Here is a 23,345-nt window from a genome sequence, read left to right on the forward strand (position 1 = left end):
AAACTGTCTGTGTACTGTTTTGAATTAGAAACACAATTTGTAACCTTAACAAGTGGCCTGCGGTTAAGAGTTGCAGCAAATTAGGATGTGCAGATTGGATAGTTGATCAATGTGTTAATGTTCTTGTTTAAGGTTGGTTCTTAACAATGCGTGTCTTTTCCCCTCTACAGGCAAAACCTATATATGGAGGATGGTTGCTACTGGCACCCGAGGGAACAAATTTTGACAATCCCTTGCACAGATCGCGAGTAGGTGTCAGTCCTCACTTGAATTGCATTGATTGATTGGTTTGTTTGTTTGTTTGTTAGGTAGAATAGTATATTTTTGCTTCTTAATACTTTTTAAACTTCATCTTAATTAAGGAACGAAAGTTCTACTTGATTAAATTATAAATAAATACATGTCCTTCTTAAAAGAGAGCTGCTTTGTTTAAGCCAATTTTGTTAAATTATAAGAATTAATAGGGGCACTTCATTGGATTTTCTATTAATCTGCTTGGAGTACACAGTTTATATCAGGAAAAAAAAGCAACCGGCATGAGATTCTTTTCCTTCAAGATTGTAAATTATTTTAGGGGTCATTACAAATTTGATAAACAAATGGTCTCTTTGCGCTATTGTAGGTGCTTTACAGAATCAGCAGATTCTTGTGGGACGTTTCGCTTGCTATCAGAATAAGCCTTTTTGTGAGGCAATAATGAGCCTATTATTGACATTACTGCATGAGTTGCACCTCCCTATCCTCATGTAATGGGAGCCTACTTTTATCAGCTCTCAGATTATAGTGTGGTGGTGCTTCCCAAAAGAGGACTAGGGTGTATGTGGGGGAGGAGAAGGAAGGACCCAGTTCTCACAGCCGTGCTGATGGCTTCCATATGGGTTTTGGGAAAAGCAACCCTCAGTCTACTATCAGCGGTCTGCTGCTGCTTTGACATCATCAACACATCCTGCTTGTTGTTACAGTCAGTTTTTTACTGCAGGATTGTAACTGGTTGTTTTTTTACTAGTTCTGATATGAGTAAACTAATCAAATTTACATGAATTAACCAAAGTAATATGGGCTGTTGTGTTGAATGACTCACGTTTGAGGAACATTTTGGTGCAACTGGTCATGAGTTGTTGTAGTTGTATAGTCAGTGTTTATGTGTGAGGACATGGGGAGGGGGTGGAGTGGAGAAAAGAGATATCACATCATTTCGTTATTTATAAGCTACTAGTGAATAATGCACACCTTGAATTGAAACTGTTTGAATTAGAAATACAATTGGTAATCTCAACAAGTGCCCTACGGGTAGAGTTGCAGCGAATTAGGATTTGCATATTGGATAGTTGGATAGTAAGTACATCTTGAATGTTTCATAGGAATAAAGTAGCAGTCAGGTGCTGCAAATTAAATATGTTTGTTTAACTGGTTACCAACAAGTGTGACAAGCTCCATAAAAACTCTGCTTGCTTGTCCATTCCCCATTAATTCATTAATGCTCATTAACATGACCCGTGAATCTTTACTGTACACCAATTAAGACCTTACAATTTTCCTTTTTAAGCTGCAGAAGAATTTAATTTGTATTTACAAAAATACAAAACTTGTTAAGAAGTTTTGAATAATGCCTGTCACTTTTTTCGTGTTTTTAATTTAAATTGCAGAAGGATACAGATATTTAATCCAGGAATTTCTCAAAATTGTTCTTCTTTTACAGAAATGGCAAAGGCGGTTCTTTATCCTCTATGAGCATGGTTTGCTTCGCTATGCTCTGGACGAAATGGTGAGTTTCACTGTTGCATTCTGTATTTGACATCACAAACAAAAAACATCAAAAAAACATTTTGGTTTTAATGGTTTTCATACTAACTTCAAGATTTATTTATTTGCATTGTTTTTTTTTATCTCATTACATGTGACAATACTTTTTTGTTATTAACTGGCTCAGGGAAGGAATGGCACTCCTTTCACTTTAGCAAAAGGTTCAATGTTTTACAATGTATAGTATGTATTTTCAGTCATATTTTACAACATTGTTTAAGGGACCCTTGATATTTATGCAATTTTGACAGAAATTTTTAAAATTGTGTTTACTTCCCATCTGCATTTTTGTCAGCCGGGAGTGTTTAGCATGTTCAGCATGCTTACTGTCAAGTGAGCAGCTGCACGCCGCTCTTTTAACACCAGTGCTTTACATGCACACAACAGAGCATTCAGTGAAGGTGCTAAACAATAAACTAACTACTGTCAAAAAGGATGAAGTCACTCCAAATAGTGTTGACACTAAAAGTCATGTGCTGAGCTGTGTGTGTTTGTTTAGTGGTTAACACACTCCACACTTATTATGTTTGGAACTTGTGTTGACTTCCTTCTTTGAAAGAGAACTGGAAAAACCAAACACGGTACACGGAAGATAGATACTTATTGAATGATCTTTATCTATTGGTTGTATAATATCTAGAATTATTACTTTTTACTCTTTCACTGAAGGTCAGGTAAAAACTGAAAGGCCTGATTTATTATAAGTAGCTGGAGCTGGGATGAAGTGTGGATTTTTCTTGTCTGTGCTGTGCATAGTCAGTGCATTCTCGTAGTCTATGTGAAGTAGCTTATCTGTTATACAAGAGCAGGGAAGCAGGGATTTTTTTGTGAGCCAATGGTTTAGTTGTACTAAATGAGCCAAGAAATACTATACTCTTAAATTCTTCTTCATCCCAGAGTTATTAAACTTTATTTGTGTGGCATGATGACCTGGGATGAAAGATGGGTGATGTTTTTACAGAAAATGACAAAAGAAAGAAGTGAATGTCCTCCATTCTTTCATCATTCCCTCTGGATGTCACTCTACATCTTTTCATCTTTCTGAATAGAGGATAAAAAAGGCGGTGTGTGTGTGTGTGTGGGTGGGGGTGGGGGTGGGGGGGTATTTAAGGTTTAGAGCTGGAAATATCAAGTGACACTAAATATAGAGCCCTGCTTCTCAGACCAAGTGCATTAGAATAATGGTTTTGTGTTGAATAAAAGACTACATAAACATGACTAATATGTTTATGTATTTTAATAATATTGGACATTGATAAATGTTTATATTATATACAGTTGAAGTATTCAGCGTAGAACATGTGAAGCAGCCGCAATACCCTTGATTATGATTTTAAAGCTTTATTGTTAGTGACCCTGGGTTTTGGCAGTATACAATTCCTCTAGACCACATCATAACCCCCATGTTAGAGCTCTAGTTGGGATTGTGGATGACGAGGTACCCTCTGTTTTCCTCTCAGCCTAGTTTTATGGCTTCTTTGTCTTTGGAATAACCAAACCCAGATGGGCTGTGGTTTCAACCTGCAGGATGTGGAATGGCCTTCAGTGAGTGCAATAAGTTAGAACAACTTGAAGTAATTGATTTTTGCCATTGCCCACCTACGGTGAAAACTCACCAAGGTGCACCTCTGCTTTCACTTCATGCCAGGATTGCTTTGAACAGTTGCTAATGTGTGAAAGAATAGGAAAAAAGATGCAAATGTTTCTGCAGTAAGAGCAAGATACAAAGCGGAAACGTTGTAGATGGTGGATAGTTTCAAATGTTGGCTTGCAAAGATCATATGCTGCCCTGAAAAGCTGATTAGTCAGTGCTGCTTTAGTCGATTCCCTTTGCATATGCATAAGAAAAGGGAGTTCAGATTTGGTCTTTAAGCTGTTGACTCAATATGAGCAGGATGTTATTTGTTTTTTTATTGTTTATTGCAATGTGGAAGGGCTTGTTGTGCACTTTACAACAAAGCACTTTGACCTTTGAGGAGTTTTTAGTTCTCTTGTTCAGACATAAGGTGAAACAGGTAAAATCCACATCCTTTTTCATCTTATGTCTGAACAAAATAACTAAAAACTCCTGTATTAATAAGATGACACGATGTACATTGACTAGGATGTTATTTCATTATTAGTGAAAATAAAAATGAGGTAGATTTATTTAAGGTTACATATTTCAGTAAGTCTCCAGTTATGGCTGAATGCACAATTTAGATTTTCTAAGACCAGTCTTATGCCATTATGTCAGGTTCATGTTGCCAAGGAAACCCATTTTGTCCTTTTTGTTCAGGAACGGTCATGAAGTAGATCTATTTTGTGAAGAGCTCTAGCAGTCTTCATTCCTGACTAGAGTACAGGAAGGAATACTCTGGAAGCAGTACAACTGTGTGGGCTACGGTTGTCTCTAGACTCAGTTGCTTGGTGAGCAAGGCTTTCTACTGTAGCTGTAGACAAAAAAAATCCTGCACAGCATCAAAAACAAATGTGGAAGGCAAAATCGGACAAAGTCATTGCTTCGTTTAAACTGCACATGTTTTTGTGTTTGAGGCAGCGGGTGTATAATAGCAGAGGTCATGACTCTGTTGTAACAGGTGTTGCAAGGTTTCAGAGAAGTTTAACTATTTGTATGTAATACTGATAACACTGTTGATGGAAGGCCTTAGTTATTATAATTCATGAATATTTAAGTGATTTAGAAATATTAAAAAAAGAGGACAATCATGTCATTGTTTGAAGCTGTAAAAATTGTTAAAATTTTATGGAGAAAAAACAAATACACAATCCATTATTACCTCATGAACAGAGCTGGTGTGTGGGTGAGAATAACTATCCAAAAGCCACTTCATTGATGACATCAATGTGTGTTTTTTAGAGAAAAAAAAAGTAAGATCAACACCTAACTGCCTGACTGGACAGTTATTATACCCGACACTCATTGCATTTCGCTACATTGACCATGTTTTGACCTAATTTTAACCTATTCTTACCAAATTAATTTGAAGTTTGTATTTTGTTTCTTTGCATTGTCTGAATTACTCATGTGATATCTGAACTCATACTGATTCACAAGTCTTCAACATTGATTATCTTTTATTACCTCTGAAATTCTACTGTAGTTTATTACTTATATAAAAAAAGGCTAATTCAGGCACGCTTGCATTGCTTTTTTTACCTTAGACTGCTGAAAATGTAGTTGATGGTTTGTATCACAGCCACATACCTTGGCTATTCAAGAGTTCCTTTGACATTTCAGTTCTTGTAGTCATTCTCATTTCATTTTACTTCAATTCATTCTCTTTGTTTAATGGAATTCAACAGCTAACCTGTGCCCCATAGCACTGTCAAGGAAGTGAGACCATTTTTGACCAACGTGCTCCATTTCCCTGCAAAGTTTTCTGCATTAAAAAAAAAAAAGTATTTATTTTTTGTACTTGAAGGATGCAGTTTCCTCCTGCCCTTCTCTTGAATTTGTGAGAAAATGTATTTAGTATGAGCATATACCACCTCAGCCTGTGTTTGCCCTAAGACTTGGAAGAACCTTTGACTTGCTGAAACATGCAAAGATCCTCTCCACCTTCCATGCTTAGGAACATTTATTTTTCTTTTTAACCAGTTTGAGCATTAACCATACCATAGCAACTTTATTTATAAAGCGCTCAAAACAACCATAGCTGAAACAAAGTGCTGCACATGGCTGAATATTAAGACTTATAAGAGACTATAAGAAACATAAAATAGATAAAAACATCAGAGACCCCGGTACCTGCAGGAGCAGCATGTCAGCCAACCTGAACCACCGAGAAGGTGAATAGGGATGAAGAAGCTCAGAGAGGTAAGGCAGGGCAAGATCATTTCACAACAAACATAATAATTTAAAAAGGAATTCTATAAAACACAGGTGTGAGGAGTGAACCCAGGACAAGGGTGATTTGCTTGTATCAGTTTGGGACTGGGGAAAACTTTGTGTAGTGTGAATGGACATGAGTTTGGACCTGTTTTGATGCCCCCAGGGACTCTGCACAGGGAATAAGTGAAAGCATAACTCAACTAATCAAAATAGGAATACTTCCTGGAGTCTTCCAATCATTGCAAGCTTTAATAAATTACTCAGAGTATTTTTATGTTAGTGTTATATTGCAAGCTGTGCAGAACAAAGGTTTATAATTAATAAGATATAAAATAATCAATGATATATTGCTTCCAGCTTTTGGGAAATGATGATGTAGGTCTTCCTTATTGGATCATTGACAATCGTTCCGAAGTGTGGGTTCAAGGTGAGGTTTGTTTTTGGTTTTGAACTGATCTGGTGCATGAGAGACTCATTTTAATTCAGAGCCTCAGGGTTCCAGTAAGAACTGATTTGCTGGAATGTAAGCGGTTATGACCTACAGGTTGCTATACACGTTGCAAAAAGTCTAAACTATGGGAACAATGTTTGTTAACATTATAATAATTATGGTCTACAAAACCTGTACTGCCTGCTTACCAGCAACCTTACTACCCGAAGCTTCCTTCCAGTATTCTAAATCTATTTATCAACCATTTTTTTATAAATAGAAATCGGCACAAATTTACTGACATATTTTTTCACTCTTCTATCCCAAATCGAAATTCTAAATTGGATTAAGGTGATTTAAGTCATTTACATGTCATTTACATGCATGTCCTTGGCTGTTATTGGGAGACTGACCACAATAAGTAGCTTTAGGCCCCGTTTACAAGCAGCAAAAATGGTGGTGTTTCCATGCGTTTTGGCCGTTCGTTCACACGAAAACGAAGCTTAAAGTCTCCAAAAACTATCATTTCTGAAAACTCCGGCCAAAGTGGAGATTTTCAAAAACTCAGTTTTCACGTTTGCTTGTAAACGGAGGGAAACGGAGATTTAGGCTTCAGAACGTCACATTATGAGACAGAAACGTCACCAGCGTCATGTGTGCGACCTGTGTTTACAATTTGTTTGGCCAGCGTCAATATTTTCTTGTATTTTACCTGTTTTATATTCTAAAGTCACACTCAAAAGTAACTCCACTTCTCTGTCACTCCAAACGAAAGACTCTTGTTCCGTCTTGGAAGTAACTGGCAGTCAAAGCTGATTTATGGTTCCGCGTTACACCAACGCAGAGCCTACGGCATAGGTTACGCGGCGACGCGTACCCTACGCCGTAGGCTACGCCGTCGATTTAACGCGGAACCATATATCAGGCTTCACACATGTCATTTGTTGATGTTTTTTTCCAGGATTCTGATTGGCTAGCATGACTTTATGCTTCTCGTTACACTGCCCCCTGTAGGTTTGGCTGCTCATAGCACCCCTTAACAGCGTATTAATGCGGGTTCGTGTAAATGAAGAGATTTTGAAAACAATCTCGTGTAAACGATGGAATTTTTCAAAACATAGAGGGGGAAATATCCGTTTTTATAAATACCCGGCTATGTGTAAACGTGGCCTTAGTCTTTGCTGCTACAGTATGTGTACCAGACTGTCGGAGCAGAAACTGCCCACACCACCATGATTTACCAGTGACAGGGATGCTGTGCATGGGGACATGGGCAGTCCAGAGAACTCACCTCCAGAAAGTTCCAGATCAGTACTGCTGAGCCTCTTTCAAAAGATGCTTCAAGCAACCTCATGAGCACAAGATCCAGGGGGACCAGGTCACACCAGATAGGAGTACTGATTTATAGAAATTATGCATCATGCCAGCTTTTTCCATTTCAAGTACAAGATCTGTGAGGAAGGCACTCACCGTGAGGTGGAAACAAAAATGTTTCACTAGCAAAATGTCCATTTTAATTAAAGACAGTGAAGTATCTAATCTTCCATAATGAAGCGTCATACATTTCAGTTTTAGCCTTTGAGCTCACAATAAGCTTGACAATAACATATAGTTGCTGTGGTGCGTGTATGTGCTATTGCTTAGAGCAGGGGTCGGCAACCCGCGGCTCTAGAGCCGCATGCGGCTCCTTAGCGCCGCCCTAGTGGCTCCTGGAGCTTTTTCAAAAATATTTGACCTTTTTTTTCCTTTTTTTCGTCTTTTTTTTCTTTTTTTTAATTTTTTTCCTTTTTTCTTCTTTTTTTTTCTCGAAATTTTGACACTTTTTCTTGACATTCTGATTTTTTTCTCGATATTTCAACTTTTTTCTTGAAATTTTGACTTTTTTCTCGACATTTCGACTTTTTTCTCGACATTTCGACTTTTTTCCCGAGATTGTACTTCAACATTAACCTCGACATTTCGACTTTTTTGTCGAAATTTCGACTTTTGACATTTCACATTTTTTCGCGACATTTCAACTTTTTTCTCAACATTTCGACTTTTTTCACCAAATTTTGACTTTTATCTCGACATTTACGCCTTTTTTCTCAAAATTTCGACTTTCTTCTCGACATTTCCGCCTTTTTTCTCGACATTTCAACCTTTTTCTCAAAATTTTGACTTTTTTCATGAAATTTTGACTTTTTTCTCGACATTTCCGCCTTTTTTCTCGAAATTTTGACTTTTTTCCCGACATTTCGACTTTTTTCTCAAAGTGCATAATGAAAATAAATCTCCCCCCAGTTCTAACTAATATAGAAACATGCAGCATGTGTTGCCTTCATTCTAAGGCTTATACAAGACTTTTCATTTTTTGCGGCTCCAGACATATTTGTTTTTTGTGTTTTTGGTCCAATATGGCTCTTTCATTATGTTGGGTTGCCGACCCCTGGCTTAGAGGCACTCGTCCAGTAGATCATGTTTATTACTAACCTGAGTCCATGTTGTCCACATAGTGACCCATTGTGTCCACATTCCAAATCAATGCTGACATGGACACAATTTTACGTTTACATGGAGATAATTGTTAAGCTGAGCACAGTAGATATCTTGTGCAAAATGAGCTTTGTTTGTATCTCCAATTGATAAACATCAGTATAAATCTGTGATGGGATTTTGGTTCATAATCTTTAGTTTTTACTTCTGCTTTAGTTACCATATCATTCAGAATGCAAGATAAAATCTTATCTTCTCCATTTGTGCACTGCATATGCCTGTTCCTTTAGTTAAAGTACTGTAACTTTCTGGCTTAGGGCCAAGTCTACTCACTAAACATTAAACCCAAAGTGTTAGGCCTGGTTGGGAGCCACTACTGTGCATGAGGCACCAGTAGTGCTTAATACTGTTGTCTCTGTAGTTGGAGTTAATTTAAAATTGTCACTTTCATTCTTTTAGAAATACACAGATAACCGAACTCTCATATGAAACCAGTTTTTCTGGTTTTGAACTCTCAAAAGATGAAATTGTGGTCAACAGGAACATGTGCTTCACAAGTTTACATTTATGTGTTCATAGCCAAAGGGCTACATGAGTGCAAAAATAATAGCCTTCAAATTAGGCTTATTTAACTCAAATTACAGTCATAAAACAGCATAGTTCTTTAACAATGCTTGCTTGGATACAGAGAAACTGTGGTCTCCCTCTTTGAATGGATGTGTAGCAAAGATATCTGTAGTTTTGTATTTAACTTTTGGGTTTTTTTTTCTAAGAAATTAAGAGAAAATGGAAAGTTAGAGAGTTGGGGCAAAATTCAACACACATCAGAAAAAACCCCGCAAATAATCTTTAAAGTTCTCATAAGTAGTTATTTTCCAGCATTAAAACATACATTTTCACAACCAAGGATTACCATGTTTTGATTCAGCTAACAGCTTCTAGTACCATAGGCAGTTAAGTGAGACATTTGTTTTTTCAACTTTAGTGTTCATACTTGTGTCCCTTCTGTGTGAGCCTAATGACAGATCATTTACCACTTGAGTCCTAGCTCTATCGGGACTTTGAGGGAAAATGTATTGGTCATAGCAAAGGTTTTCCATATTATGTGAGTTTGAATTCTTGATGGTCAACTGCTGCTCCATGGAGAAAAGTTCTTAAAAGTTTTTTTTTTCTTTTTCTAAGAGCCTTTTCACCTTCTCTTTGCACCCACCCTGATTTTCTGGTTCTTTTTAATGTTTTCCAATTATTCATTGCCCTGAAAAGCCTTTCTCCCAAAGAATTCAGTCCAACCACTGCCCAGTCTTACTTACAAGGTGGTCATTTTTACTCAGCCCAATTCATTCTCCCGTCCTTTTGCCTCTCGCTTATCCTGCCACTCTCTTGTATCTGTCTTCCATTCCAGTTCTGTCCGGACAATAAATCATTTGTGCTGCAGAAAGCAGCTACCACTATTGTGTAACTTCTCTCCCCCAAACCCTCCCTTGTCTATAAAGCCAAACAGGCTCTGATGGACTGCTTGCTCAGTTTGTTTTTAACACTAGATCAGGACATTGACAAAAGGTTTCATTTAAACTGTGTGGGTGACGGGTTAGCCTGCCTTGGGACAGGCACTAATAAAACAGTGGGGTAGTTGGGAAGGTGTCTGCTTTTGAGGTGTTGAGCGTCACTAGACAGTATCTCTATTTTGAAAGTGAAAATATGCTTGTTGTGATTGACCTAGACCAGGGGTTGGCAACCCAAAATGTTGAAAGAGCCATATTGGACCAAAAACACAAAAAACTAATATGTCTGGAGCCGCAAAAAATGAAGTCTTGTATCAGCCTTAGAATGAAGGCAACATATGCTGCATGTTTCTATATTAGTTATAACTGGGGGAAGATTTATTTTCATTATGCACTTCGAGAAAAAAATCTAAATGTTGAGAAAAAAGTCTAAATGTCGAGATTAATGTTGAAGTACAATCTTGAAAAAAAGTCAAAATGTCGAGAAAAAAGTCGAAATGTCAAGAAAAAAGTCGAAATGTTGAGGAAAAAAGTCAAAATTTCGAGAAAAAGTTGAAATGTCGAGATTAAAAAGGAAAGCAAAAAGGAAGACGTAAAGGAAAAAGAGAAGAAAAAAGAAATAAAAAGAGAAAAAAAGGAAAAAAAAGAAAAAGGAAGAAAAAAAGAGAAAAAAGGAAAATAAGAAAAAAAGAAGAAAAAATAAATAAAAAGAGAAAAAAAGAAAAAATTGAAAAAATAAGGAAAAAAAAGAAGAAAAAAAAGGTCAAACATTTTTGAAAAAGCTCCAGGAGCCACTAGGGCGGCGCTAAAGAGCCACATGCGGCTCTGGAGCCGCGGGTTGCCGACCCCTGCCCTAGACATTCGTATTACTTCAGTCCACCAGTATGCCTCTATTATTTGTGTTTAGATTGAATAAAATGTTTTCAAGAAAAACACATTTATACTCGCTTATAACAGAACTCTTTAAACTGTAAGTCCTATATTCCAACCTGTTTTAGTAGTTCCATCTCAGCAATGTGACCCCTTGGTTAGATAAGGTCCAGTTTTGTAAACTCTCCTGTGGTTGGTTGTCTAACAATCTGTTGCTTTGTGATAAGTTGTAGTGGCCACAGCTGCAGTTGAAAGTCTGAGTTTGAACAGGTGCAGTGAAATTAGATGACCTCTAACCTTTTACCACAACGCAGTGACATGCCAGCCCATTCATCTGCTAAGGTCTAAGACTGTACATCCAAGATATCTTTAGAAAAAAAGAGCAGCCTTAGAGGTGGATCTTGTAACAACTCACATAAATAGAGTGGACAGGGTGCGGCATATTTTTTGGTAGATATTTACAGAGAAAGTATTTGATGTAAGATAGGCTTTTACAAACTCTTCCAAGCCACATTTCACAAGAGGATGTGCCTATCAAATCAATGTGGCAAGCAATAAAATTATTTTGAATGTGTTTGGTTAATCACTCTCTTTAAAAACCCACTGCAGCTTTGACGAGACCTGACCCTAAATCCCTTTCCCAGCAAGACACTGACTAGACTACATCCAGCCACAGCACCCTAATCAGCTTAGTACTCTCTCCTCTGTTCTTACATAACAACCAAAACACCATAAAGAAAACGTCAATCATCTGAACTTTTAAAGTCCCAGTCTAGCAGGCTGTTAATCCCACTAAAACCCATCTGTCTTCCTTCAAATTTTACAATTACATTTTTCCACATAAAAACTGTTCATGGCCTTTACATTTCTTGGGCATGACACCTCTCTTGGTAAATGAGCAGGAATAAATATCCTAATATAGTTCTGCCCATTAGCAGATGACACGATCTTACTTGGTCCCTGTGACTCTGTAACAAAAATATTGCTACGCTGCGCAACTGTCGATTCTAATGTTGGGGTAAATCAACCAGACTTATTTCTATCAGAAGGCGATTTCTCAAGAACACAAATATATATGTTTATATAATAGATGGAAGCATCAGAGTGGTAAAATATTCACGTTCTGTTGCTTGCAATATTAGAAATGCAATGCTCACCTTTTTGTGCTCTTGGTAGGGTGTAACTGCTCCTCAGTAACTACTGGGATAGATTCTACACCCCATAACTCTCAACAGGGTCAAGCAGTTAAAAAAGATGCTTGGATCTGACTGTTTTCTGTTTATATAGTCATCTCTGTAGTACACCAACTATATACAGTATTTTCTGGACTATAAGCCGCATCCGCTCTATTTAAAAAAAAAAAAAAAAAAAGATATGCAAGCCGCAGATATTTATGTTGTTAGATTAGATATTTACTACATGTACAGAACGATTTTGAACTGTAAATTATGTACATGTTTGTACCTAAATAGATCCTTTCCTAACAGTGTATTTTAACACGGCAGCAACTTTGCTAATTAAAACGGGACAGAACCAAGAGAAAATAACCGGTATTTATTTATCTATTTATCTGTTTGAAATCTGCTTCTACTTCTATCTGCTAAAGAAGAAGTAGCATATTTTTATTTGCATTTATTTTGTCTTAGTTTTGATTCTAATTCCGGTTAGAGCGCCCCGAGCAGTGGAAGAAAAATCCACAGAATAACCTTTGTATAAGCCGCATGGTTGAAAACCTATGAAAAAAGTAGCGGCTTATAGTCCAGAAAATACGGTGTGTGTATATATATATATATATATATATATATATATATATATATATATATATATTAAAAAAATAGAATAAAATTGAATTGTATTTTTCCCTGCATCAGAGCAAAATGAACAAAAAATAAAGAAAAGGAATCTGATTAAAAAGCTTCTCTTTGTCTGGTCATATGTCAATAATTTCTGCTGCTCTCCTTAGGGCAGGTGCTGCCCTGGCTCAGGTCTACTATCTTGCTGCTCCTCCTTGTAACATCTGCTACCTTTTCATTTCATCCATTCCTCATAGCACATGCAAATTACTGTAGCTACTCTATTACCTGCAGGTTGCAGGTTGTTTCACAGATTGAAATTGCATATCAGCCCACTATATCATTGATGGCTTATATGCTCATGATAGCTGTCTGATAATATTAAAAAGAAAACATCCAGGGGACATGTAAGCAAGGTTAAAGAATGTTCTGAATATTTAGATTCATAATTGACATATAAATCATTAGTTCTGTTGGTTAAGCAAACACAGCAAAAAGTATTGACAGCCAGGTTGTCGTCATGAGCTTCAACTAATACAATACATTTACTACAGTAGATATCTTTGTATTGTGTGTTCGCACACTAACACACAAGGCATTGAACATTGGCATTTATTTTAATACTCATGAAATATACCGTTGAATGCTTGCTGCAGTTGTTTGCCATTCATGAATGCTCTATAATGCACATACATACTAGCATACATACATTTTAGTTTGTATATTGTTTATGTATGTGTGTATGTGTGAAATGTTTCATGTCAAATAATCAAGGAACACAAACCTAACTGTTTGAAAAATATGTTTCAAATGTTTCATGCTCTTATAGTTGTGCTTTTAAAGAGCTTGGAAAAATAATGAGCCACAAAATTCAGATATTATAAGTTGCCAAAGAAACATTTTCCTATCCCAACTCCTTTTTTCCCTCTCTCATATTTGGCCTGATCGGCTACTTTGCACTGAATGGGAGAGGGTTTGCCAAACTAGTTTCATGTTAACCTCATCTAGCTAAAGCTAATTTTCTTATTTGATTAGAATAGTTGTTTCCGGTACCTTAATTTTATCGTTGACAAAGTAAAGAATGAGCAGCCATTCACCTTGGCCTAGTTTCCAAAGTGGTGTATCAGAGCATCACATGGGATGCTGTTGTAGATCAGACTGCTGTCTGCTGTGTTCACATGGCTTATGACCTCATAACAACCTTTTTTCATCCTGCAGTGGAGCCAAGAAATAATCACAAGGCAGTAGCTGTAGGGTTTAGGATTCAAAGGTTTACTGCACCAGAAGTCAGTAGAGGAGACCAGTAAAGGTGGACTTATTCATTCCTACTCATAATCCACTCTTTGTCTATTTTGCTGTAACAAATTTTGGTGGGTTTACCTTATCAGAAAAAACACAAAGTGGCTTAGGGCTGCACGATTCTGGACAAAATGAGAATCACGATTTTTTTGCTTAGAATTGAGATCACGATTCTCTCACGATTTTTTTCCAATATAAAATTTATTGCACTTATTACTTTAACTTTGCAACAGCTGAACAAAAATATAATAACAATAAACATATCTTGTCTTCTTTACACAAACCTTTGAATAATTTAAACAATAATAACAATTTAACAATATTTGTTCCTCCCTGAGTTGAACACCCTTTCAGAAAGGGGACTTGTAACAGATCCTGTAGTTCTGAGGCAACAAATTATTCCTCTGGCTGCTTTTTGCTTTAACAGCTGACATTGAACATAAAAACAATAAACATCTCTCTTGTCTTTAAATAATTTTAACAATAACAATTTTAACAATATTTATGTGCAATATGTGTCAGGTGATGAGAAAGGTAGATGTTTCTCCAAATGTAATCCACAATCATTAACAAAATATAACAAACATGACAACATGATAGTTGACCATGACAGGACTACAACAACCTAGAACATAGGCCTAGTCCTTTTTTTTATGCAGCCATCTTTAAAAAAAAAAAAAAAAAAAAAAAAAATTATTTTTTTTTTAAATCGTCGTCATTTGGAAATGAGATTGCGTTCAAGCATGAATCGAGATCGCGATTTTTTTAGCGATTAATCGTGCAGCCCTAATGTGGCTCTACAACTATTTTGGGCAATCAGCAACACAGGGGTCCTCGTGTGTGTACACACAGACTGTTTACAGAGGACATATCCTTTAATCCCTTCACATTTTCTGTCAGCATACATTAAGGTTTTTTTTCTTCCAAACACTGACATTATTTAAAACATAATTGACTTCTCAATTTTCTTCCATGGGTTTTGAGAAGCAGGTGCCACCCAATCAGAACTGGTATGAGAGACAGCTGTGACTCAGTGCTCTCTTTCCAGGCTAGGGTTAATAACCCCAGCATGGAATAGCTTAAAAAAAAGAGGGCAGATGTCGACATGATTCAGTCAAGGAGGGTAGCAACAATGCCACTTTGGAAATGTGCAATGAACCTGGTGGAACTGGTGGAAAACAAGGAGAGGAATCTTCACTTGCCTAGTTGCGGCACTCACTGTGTCATTATTTAATCTGAAGTTTTTTTTTTCTTTACACAAGGGCAAGACGTTTTATAACCATATAACGTGCTTTTGAAGCAGCCTGGAGGGAACGGCGTGTTTGTTAGGTTGTTGAAGTCAAAAAAATCATTCTCCAGAATGAGTTACTCCACCTTTAACATATTTTTAGATTAAACATTGTTAATATTAGTGTTGCAAATTAAAACTAGGGGGTTTCAGTTATCAGTATTGGACTTGGAAGAAAAGCGGTTCTAATGAGCATGCAGAAGGGCTTTGTGTAAATGTAAAGCTGTGGTATGGACACATGCATTCAGTGCTATAGTTTTACAAAAGCTCATTTGTCTGTCTCCCTCATCCACTATGCAGACAACTTCATGTCAGAATTAAAATGACTGCATAGTTATACATCCTCTCTTTTTTTTTTATTTTAATGCTAGCTTATTTACAGACATGATCAAAACCATCTAATGCACTGGAGTCCTAGTAAATGGTTAGCAGAGCTGATTGTACAGTCCAGAGTTTTGGGTTATAGTGAACTGATAAGCAGAGTTAGTAGAAATAACAAGATTCATTCATCATAGAATAGAAGGTATAAATAAGAGAAGAAGGATTACAATGAATTTAAAAGCATTCAGTGAGCTGAATCTGATGATTTTTCTGATAAGGTGAAATGTTGCATATTTGAAATATATTGGAGATGGACAGGGAAAAGTTGGTCAGCATCTCAATAACGAACAACTAATTTTGCTGTTGGCCTTTTCTTTATTTTGGTATGCATTTATCATTATAGCATGTTATATTGGTTTTACTGCTGTGTAAAGATGATGGATACATTTTTTGTTATGATCGCAACACATTACTTCAATTTTGTTTTACCCTATAGTTATAAAGTGTGGTGGAAGTCCAAAGATCTGATTGGTATAGGGGTTGATCTGTCTGATCAAACACAATCCTCGCCTCCATTTGAAAAGAATCTGTTATAGTAGCAGAGAAAATGGCCTTCATCATCCAACTTGCCCTCCTCTTCCTCCTCCTCTGCATTTGCTGGCTGCTGGCCTCCTAACACAGCATTAAAACCACCCACATCCTCTCACCACTCTACAAGAGGAGAAGCACTGCCACCACCTACAGCCCTCTCTAAAATACCTTACACAGATATGGGTGAAATGTGTGTTTTTTTTATTATTGTTAATTTTTTTTCAGAATATTGACTGCAAGTGCTGTTGTAGCCTTCTTGTATAGCACTTTTTTTTTTTTTTTAAAGAATCTTCAAGTCCCATGTACAGTAGAGTGCCCTAGGATGCCCTGCAGAAACTGAATGCCAGATATTCACCATAAACCTTGGTCTTAATTTTTATTTTTTTTAGTAGCCCCATACATTTTCCTAAAGTAGATACAGGGGTTAGACATGAGGGTTTGTTATTGTGCTGGCTTAAACTCTGTGGGATATTAGAGTTTTCACAAGAAGTAGTAATTACAGGACTGTGATGGCTCCGAGACAGTGATGATTACAATCATTTCTCTGACCACTCTTGTCAGCTCTGGGTGCTATATCTGTGTTGTTTATGGTGGAGTCAGGAAGGAGAGAGCAGTACAAAGACTAAAGAAAAAGACTATGACTCTATCAGTCTGGCCCCTGAGTATACTTCCCTGCAGACGTTTTATGGCAAAAATGTGTATTTACCTTTCTAATCCCTAATTGTTGTGAAAAGATTTATTAGATAATACAAATGATTTGCATTTTAGCAGAGAATGGACCCTTGACAAGGCCTGCTTCTCCAGTTGCTTCAGTGATAGTTGTCAAGAGGCTTTGAATGTACACAAAAAAACCCAACAAATCTTTCTTCAAAATCTTGCTGGTACATGTCTAAAGATGAGCAATGTAACCTAAGGTGTGAAGTCATCACATATGAATTTGTCATCATGCAGGTTGGTAGACAAACTGGCACCTAGAGCAAAAGGGAAAACAAAACAGATGTTTGTAATCAAAATACAGGTGTGTATAATGTGTCCTATTGAGCAGTGTTGTAGATGTAGTCACACTGAAAATGGGTAGAAAAGTAGTAAAATGCAATTCCTCGTGTCCAGCGAGTCCTTTTTAACTGAATTCTTCATAGAACTGAGTGTGTTAAGCCCAAAAATGTTGATGGAAGAGAAGGAGAATTTGCTTTGTAACCAAAATTGAAACTAGACTGTCTGCAGTCTGCCAGAAGAAGCAAATTTTTCACCCGCTGTGTCATAAGGGAGAATGCCATGTTTTTCTAAGCTGCAGAATGGCCAAGACCTGGGGAAGCCAAGGGCACAAAGACACGCAAGCTTGTCAGGAATTTGCTAATTACTATCTTTGAAACAGAGAGTTGGTTCTTAATGAAACGTGTTGTAATGGTGTACAACATCTGGACTGGCATATGACCGGGGAAAACAATGAGAAGAAAGGTCGGTCTCAACTATGCAAATCAGAAACTGCATACATTTTTTTTTTTTAAATGTATTTTTTCTTAACCTATTTATTCTTAAAGGTGACCTATTATAGTATTTAATGTATATTTTAAACAGGCCTTGAATGTCTTAAAAACAATCAAAAGCTTGTTTTTTCTACATAAATTAGAAATTCAGACTCTGGGCCATGTCTTTATTTTTCCTAACCTCCTTCTCTATGCTGGATTCTTAGGGGCAGGGAGGCTATGATAATGAGGCTCTGTGCTGATTGGCTGACGTGTAGCAGGGGAGGACACAAAGCCTCGCTCTGGGCAGAAGAGCCGGCTCCGTACACTATTAAACCGTGTCCTGAGCGAGCTTCAGCGACAAAATCAATTCCATTGCTTTATTTTCTATTGGACTGTCCTAACTGGCCGCGAGTTTAACGGTTTCAGTGTGGACAGAGCGCGTCCGATGTCACGCAGCTCGACGCGATAGTCGGACGCTCGCATGCAGTTATGACACGGTGTAAACGACTCCCTGGGATCTTAAAGCCTGAATTACGGTTCTGCGTTAAATCGACGCGTACCCTACGCCGTAGGCTCTGCGTTGGTGTAACGTGGAACCATAAATCAGCCTTTAGTTACCTGAAGAGGGGAACAGGTCACCTCGTCTTCACACAGGAAGCTTTAATTGAATTCTAAACAGGTACACCACCGTTCTTTATTTCATTTCATTTCATTTTCATTTTATTCTTTATTTCATTAAAAAAAAAAAAAAAACAATTCAATACAAACACAAATACAAATGTTCCTAACTTATGAATGAAAAGGGAGCAGAAAGAAGAATAATCTTATCTGATCTGCCCCTTTCACAAATAACATAAATTAATAATAATTAAAAAACAAAAAACTAAGTGAATAAAAACAACTAAAATAAAATTTACTCCAATTCCTCATCATTTCATTTCTAATGTTACAAGACAAATGAATCATGTTAACTGTAAAGAAATCACAACACTGAATGTTCAAAAATGGCAACTTTATTGTAAAAAAAAAAATAAAATAACATACGTTGTATATAAATAACATTTATGCACTATTGCTGGCTCAAGGAAGGACCGTGCATCTTCTGAAGGTGTCTTTGAACAACTTCAGGTGCATTGCTTGGAAGATCTGAAACCATTGACAGTAAAAATGTATTACGGTACTAATAGAGCTCCGTAACATGGAGTAACACCGGAGCTAAGCTAAATACTTAGCCCATGCAAAGATCATACTTGTAGACAAATATAAATAACATAAAAAATGAACGTCACTTACCGCTGACTCGTGTGCAGTTGCCGGGTCCGTACTATTGGTACTGATCCTTTTATGAGGGTAAGTGTCGATGCAAAATCTAATTTTTACTGTCCCTCGTTGTTCAAACAGCCACACGATACACCGCTTCAAAACAATAGCGGAGTTCTTCTCCCGGCGGAGTTAGTTGTGGGCGTGGTTTCACGCAGCGGAGGCCGACCGAGGCGTGGTTTGCATTTTGGTTACGTAACGAAAATGCGCCGAATCTGAACGGCTCGTAGAAGTCACATGACACTGGACGGCTCATCTGGGCGGCTGTACAGACCCTGCAGAATTTGGTTGCTTTCCTCCTTCTCTGAGTTGCCAGGCTGAGGAGAGACCACTTTATATATGTTAAAGCACGAAAAAACGTGTTTTTCATAATAGGTCCCCTTTAAATTAATCTATTGTATCATCTCTCTTCCCTGAGCCTGTAAACTGGAAATGATTTCTGTTCACTCCTTTTGTATGACCCCAGAAATTTGTTAGCACTTTTTTCCTCCCTTAATAAAAAAAGGAAGTTGTACACCTTGTTTTATGCTCAGTCAAAGCTCCTTTATGATTTTACACTTTGCCATTTGTCAGAGCAGCAAAACATTTCTATAAAGATTATGGCATCTAAAAATGGGACAGGTGGATACTGTTCAGTTGTCATACTTGTTCCTAGTTATCTTAAAGACTGCTTAGTGCTGAGTGAGTGAGAGCATATTTATACTGTTCTCTGAACAACTTGAGAGAAAAGAATACGTTTATTTTGGTGTCATGATGTCCATGCTCTGATTACAAAGTACACTTGTTTGAGTCTCTTGTCTCTTAAGTTATTTCCTTGTTGGTGGGTTAACAGGAGGAGTGGCTCCATCGACTGTGATGGCTGACAATCCCACATTGTGTGTTCTGGTACTGATTCACAAAGAACCCATTGTGGAAAGTCGTGGCCCAGGCAGAAATGACAGAGTCTAGGTTAGGTGACAGAGAAGTGTGGGTTTGAGGGGCCCTGTGTCTGGGGGGCTAGAGCCACTGTGACTGGCCCAAAATAAGGGCATGTATTGGTGCTCAGCTGACAGTGCTGGAGCTGGCTGGGTGCACACGTGTGAGGGGAGACCTGTCCTGGTGTATACCAGACGCTGTAGTAGGGCTGGGTGATATATCGAGATATTAATATATATTGATATATTTTCAAACCCGATATGGTACGAGTTAATATCGTTTATATCGATTTAAAAAAAAAAAAAAAAAAAAAAAAATACTATTTTGATATAGCTTATTTTGTGACAAATTGACTTCAATGTTTTATTTGAGATTTGCACAAATGTTTTGTTATTTGCACAACTGTCAACCTCAGTGGAAAAGTCTGCCTGTTACAGTCTACATTGTATTAATTGCACAGTGTATTTTAATTTAATTGTTATGCAGGAAAGGGATATTTGTTTTATTTTATTCAAGAAGCATTTTTATTCTATATATGCAGGCAGTTTATTTTTATTTCATTTGTTTTATACATTTTGATATTGTGCAGACCTCTGTTAATAAAGGAACCTGTGTGACATTTGGCACGAGGCTTTGTATTAAAACTGACTGTTTTTTTAAGGGTTTGCCTCAGAAAAAAAATGAAGCTAACAGAGATGCTATGCTATAATGCTTTGGGGGAAACCCCAATTATGGCACAGAAAAATATCGATATATATCAAGTATCGCCATTCAGCTAGAAAATATCGAGATATGACTTTTGGTCCATATCGCCCAGCCCTACGCTGTAGTCTCATTTTATTATTTCATGCTTGTAAGGACTCAAATCCGTGCAAGAGGTGAGAGGATTTATGGAAATAATTTTTTAATCAAAGGCAATGTTAGTCTGATGCGTTTTCTATGTTTGTAAGAGGCTGATGCGATGATTAAAAAAATAGGCAGCTTAAGCTGTTTATACAACTGTTCTTAGAATTTGAAATATTTTGCTGTTTATCCTCTTCTGACTCCAGTTCAAGGACAAACCAACACGTGTGCTGTAGATTTGTTTACACAGACAGATGGCTGGGGAGTCCAAAGTCACAGTCCACAAAATCTTTTTTTTCCACTCCCCTCTGTAGCACTGCTGCTACTCATGAGCATCAGACTTAATCTCCTTTCTTTCACTTTCAACTTTTTCTCTCTTCAACCTCCCTTTGTCTCTGAGAGTGACGGGGCTCTCAGTTCTGTTGACGCCAGTCCGTATGAGGCCAGGTTTTTGCCCAAGTATATTAAGCCCCTTCCAGACATGCACTGCTTTCTGTTAATCTGGTGGCAACTGAACTTGCCAGTGTCATGTCTGAATGATGCCCCTCGTGCATTTCTGTAACACTGTGCAACGATCAGGCCTTGTCACATATAAGTAGCACATTCAACAAAGGGCAAATCTAAACTGTCGAGTCACATGAAGGACTGACATACACAGCAGCAGTAGTTTAATCAGACATATTAGTTCTTCAAAAGAAGCTGTCTTGTTACAATATTAAATAAGAACGGTGCTGTCAAAGCTTTTTTACGACCTTGCTTCACCTATTATAATTTAGCTGCAGCAGATATTTTTTATGTCATTGTATAAACCAATTTAGCAAGAAGAAACATTTTGGAAAGAGTCTTGAGTTTCAGCTGGAAGTTTTTGCTCTCCTATTATGAATCTATTTTTACCAGTCACATCTATCGCCATTTTGTGTAATGCAATGTAGAATGGATGTTGGCTGGTGTTTTATTTTTATGGCAAAAACATGTCCTAATGAAAAAACTAACACCTGGTGGACTGAACAGTTGTGTGTGTGGTAAAGTGCTTTCTTAGGTTGGAGAGCTAGTGATTAGGAATGGGCGATATTTTACCGTTCACGATAAACCGTCAAAAAAATTCCCCACAATAAGAATTTGTCATCTCACGGTAAAAACGATAAATTCCTGTTGATGACGTTTTTGTGTAAAGCTGATTTATGGTTCTGCGTTAAATCCACGCAAAACGTGAAGGAAGGAAGGAAGGAAGGAAGGGAAGAAGGAAGGAAGGAAGGGAAGAAGGAAGGAAGGGGGAAAAGAGGAAGGGAAGAAGGAAGGAAGGGAAGAAGGAAGGAAGGGGGAAAAGAGGAAGGGAAGAAGGAAGGAAGGAAGGGGGAAAAGAGGAAGGGAAGAAGGAAGGAAGGAAGGGGGAAAAGAGGAAGGGAAGAAGGAAGGAAGGAAGGAGGAAAAGAGGAAGGGAAGAAGGAAGGAAGGAAGGGGGAAAAGAGGAAGGGAAGAAGGAAGGAAGGAAGGGGGAAAAGAGGAAGGGAAGAAGGAAGGAAGGAAGGGGGAAAAGAGGAAGGGAAGAAGGAAGGAAGGAGCAGGAGGAAAGAAGGAAGGAAGGGAAAAAAGAAGGAAGGAGCAGGAGGAAAGAAGGAAGGAAGGGAAAAAAGAAGGAAGGAGCAGGAGGAAAGAAGGAAGGAAGGGAAAAAAGAAGGAAGGAGCAGGAGGAAAGAAGGAAGGAAGGGAAAAAAGAAGGAAAGAGCAGGAGGAAAGAAGGGGGAGAAGGGAGGGAGAAATGAGCCAGAAAGAAAGAAAGAAAAAAGGATAAATTCCCATTGATGACGTTTTTGTGTAACCAACATGGCGGATCTGAGAGCGAGATAGATTTATAGTTGAAAAGGTGGAGTTGAATTGGTATTTTTTTATCGTCATTTTTATCGTTATCGGGATAAATGCCAGAAATTATCGTGATACATTTTTTAGTCCATACCGCCTATCCCTACTAGTGATGACGTCAGCTAAAGTCAAAGAACAACATTTCCACAAGTTGATGATATTGAACTGTTATTGTAGTTGAAAAGGCTTATTATTTTAGATTATTCTAGTTGACTCATCTATTGACTAGTCAACTTACTGATGACTCGATCATCTCTGTCATGCCCTTCACTCTTTGTTGTAGTGCTGCCATGAAATCACAGCTGATACAGTGGCATTGGTGGCTTTATTAGTATCACATGTGGCGCTGAAAAGGTGCATGACCTCCACTGTCTGGTGACACTGCCAGAAGGCGTCAGTCACGTTCATTGCGCTCAGATGATGATGATGATGATGATGATGATGATAAAAACAGCGGAGAAGATGCTGTTAGCTTTCTTCATATTGTGCAATTGCACAAGAGAGGCGTGTGGATGAGAGAATGATGGTGTGTGTGCGGTGCGCTGTTTACTGTGCAGGTTTGAACAGTGTAACTAGACAGATTCAGCTGCATGTACAGCATCAGTACAGTAAATAAAAACGCTGCAACTCCTTCAGCTGGAAGTGTCCAGGTCTTCCTCACCAGCTGCTGTTTCATTTGTGAGCAGATTTTAATTTAGGAGCAATGCTCGGCCCTAGAGCGAAATGTGGCT

General features: G+C 37.7%; 1 protein-coding gene across 8 annotated transcripts in view; it reads left to right on the plus strand.

Annotated features, from left to right (window-relative positions):
* The window catches only part of si:ch73-103b11.2 (myosin-9), a 72,934-nt gene that overhangs the window by 2,830 nt on the left and 46,759 nt on the right, over positions 1–23,345 (plus strand). For all 8 annotated transcript variants that reach the window (XR_009770503.1, XM_061708310.1, XM_061708315.1 and 5 more), the window contains exons 2-3: positions 171–248; positions 1,700–1,765. Coding sequence is in view for 7 of the 8 variants with exons in the window: in XM_061708310.1 (XP_061564294.1) it covers positions 171–248; positions 1,700–1,765 (144 nt within the window). In the remaining variant the exon portion in view is untranslated. The remainder of the gene's footprint in view (positions 1–170; positions 249–1,699; positions 1,766–23,345) is intronic.

Source organism: Cololabis saira, chromosome 19 (genome assembly GCF_033807715.1).
Source record: "Cololabis saira isolate AMF1-May2022 chromosome 19, fColSai1.1, whole genome shotgun sequence".
Classification (NCBI taxonomy): domain Eukaryota; kingdom Metazoa; phylum Chordata; class Actinopteri; order Beloniformes; family Belonidae; genus Cololabis; species Cololabis saira.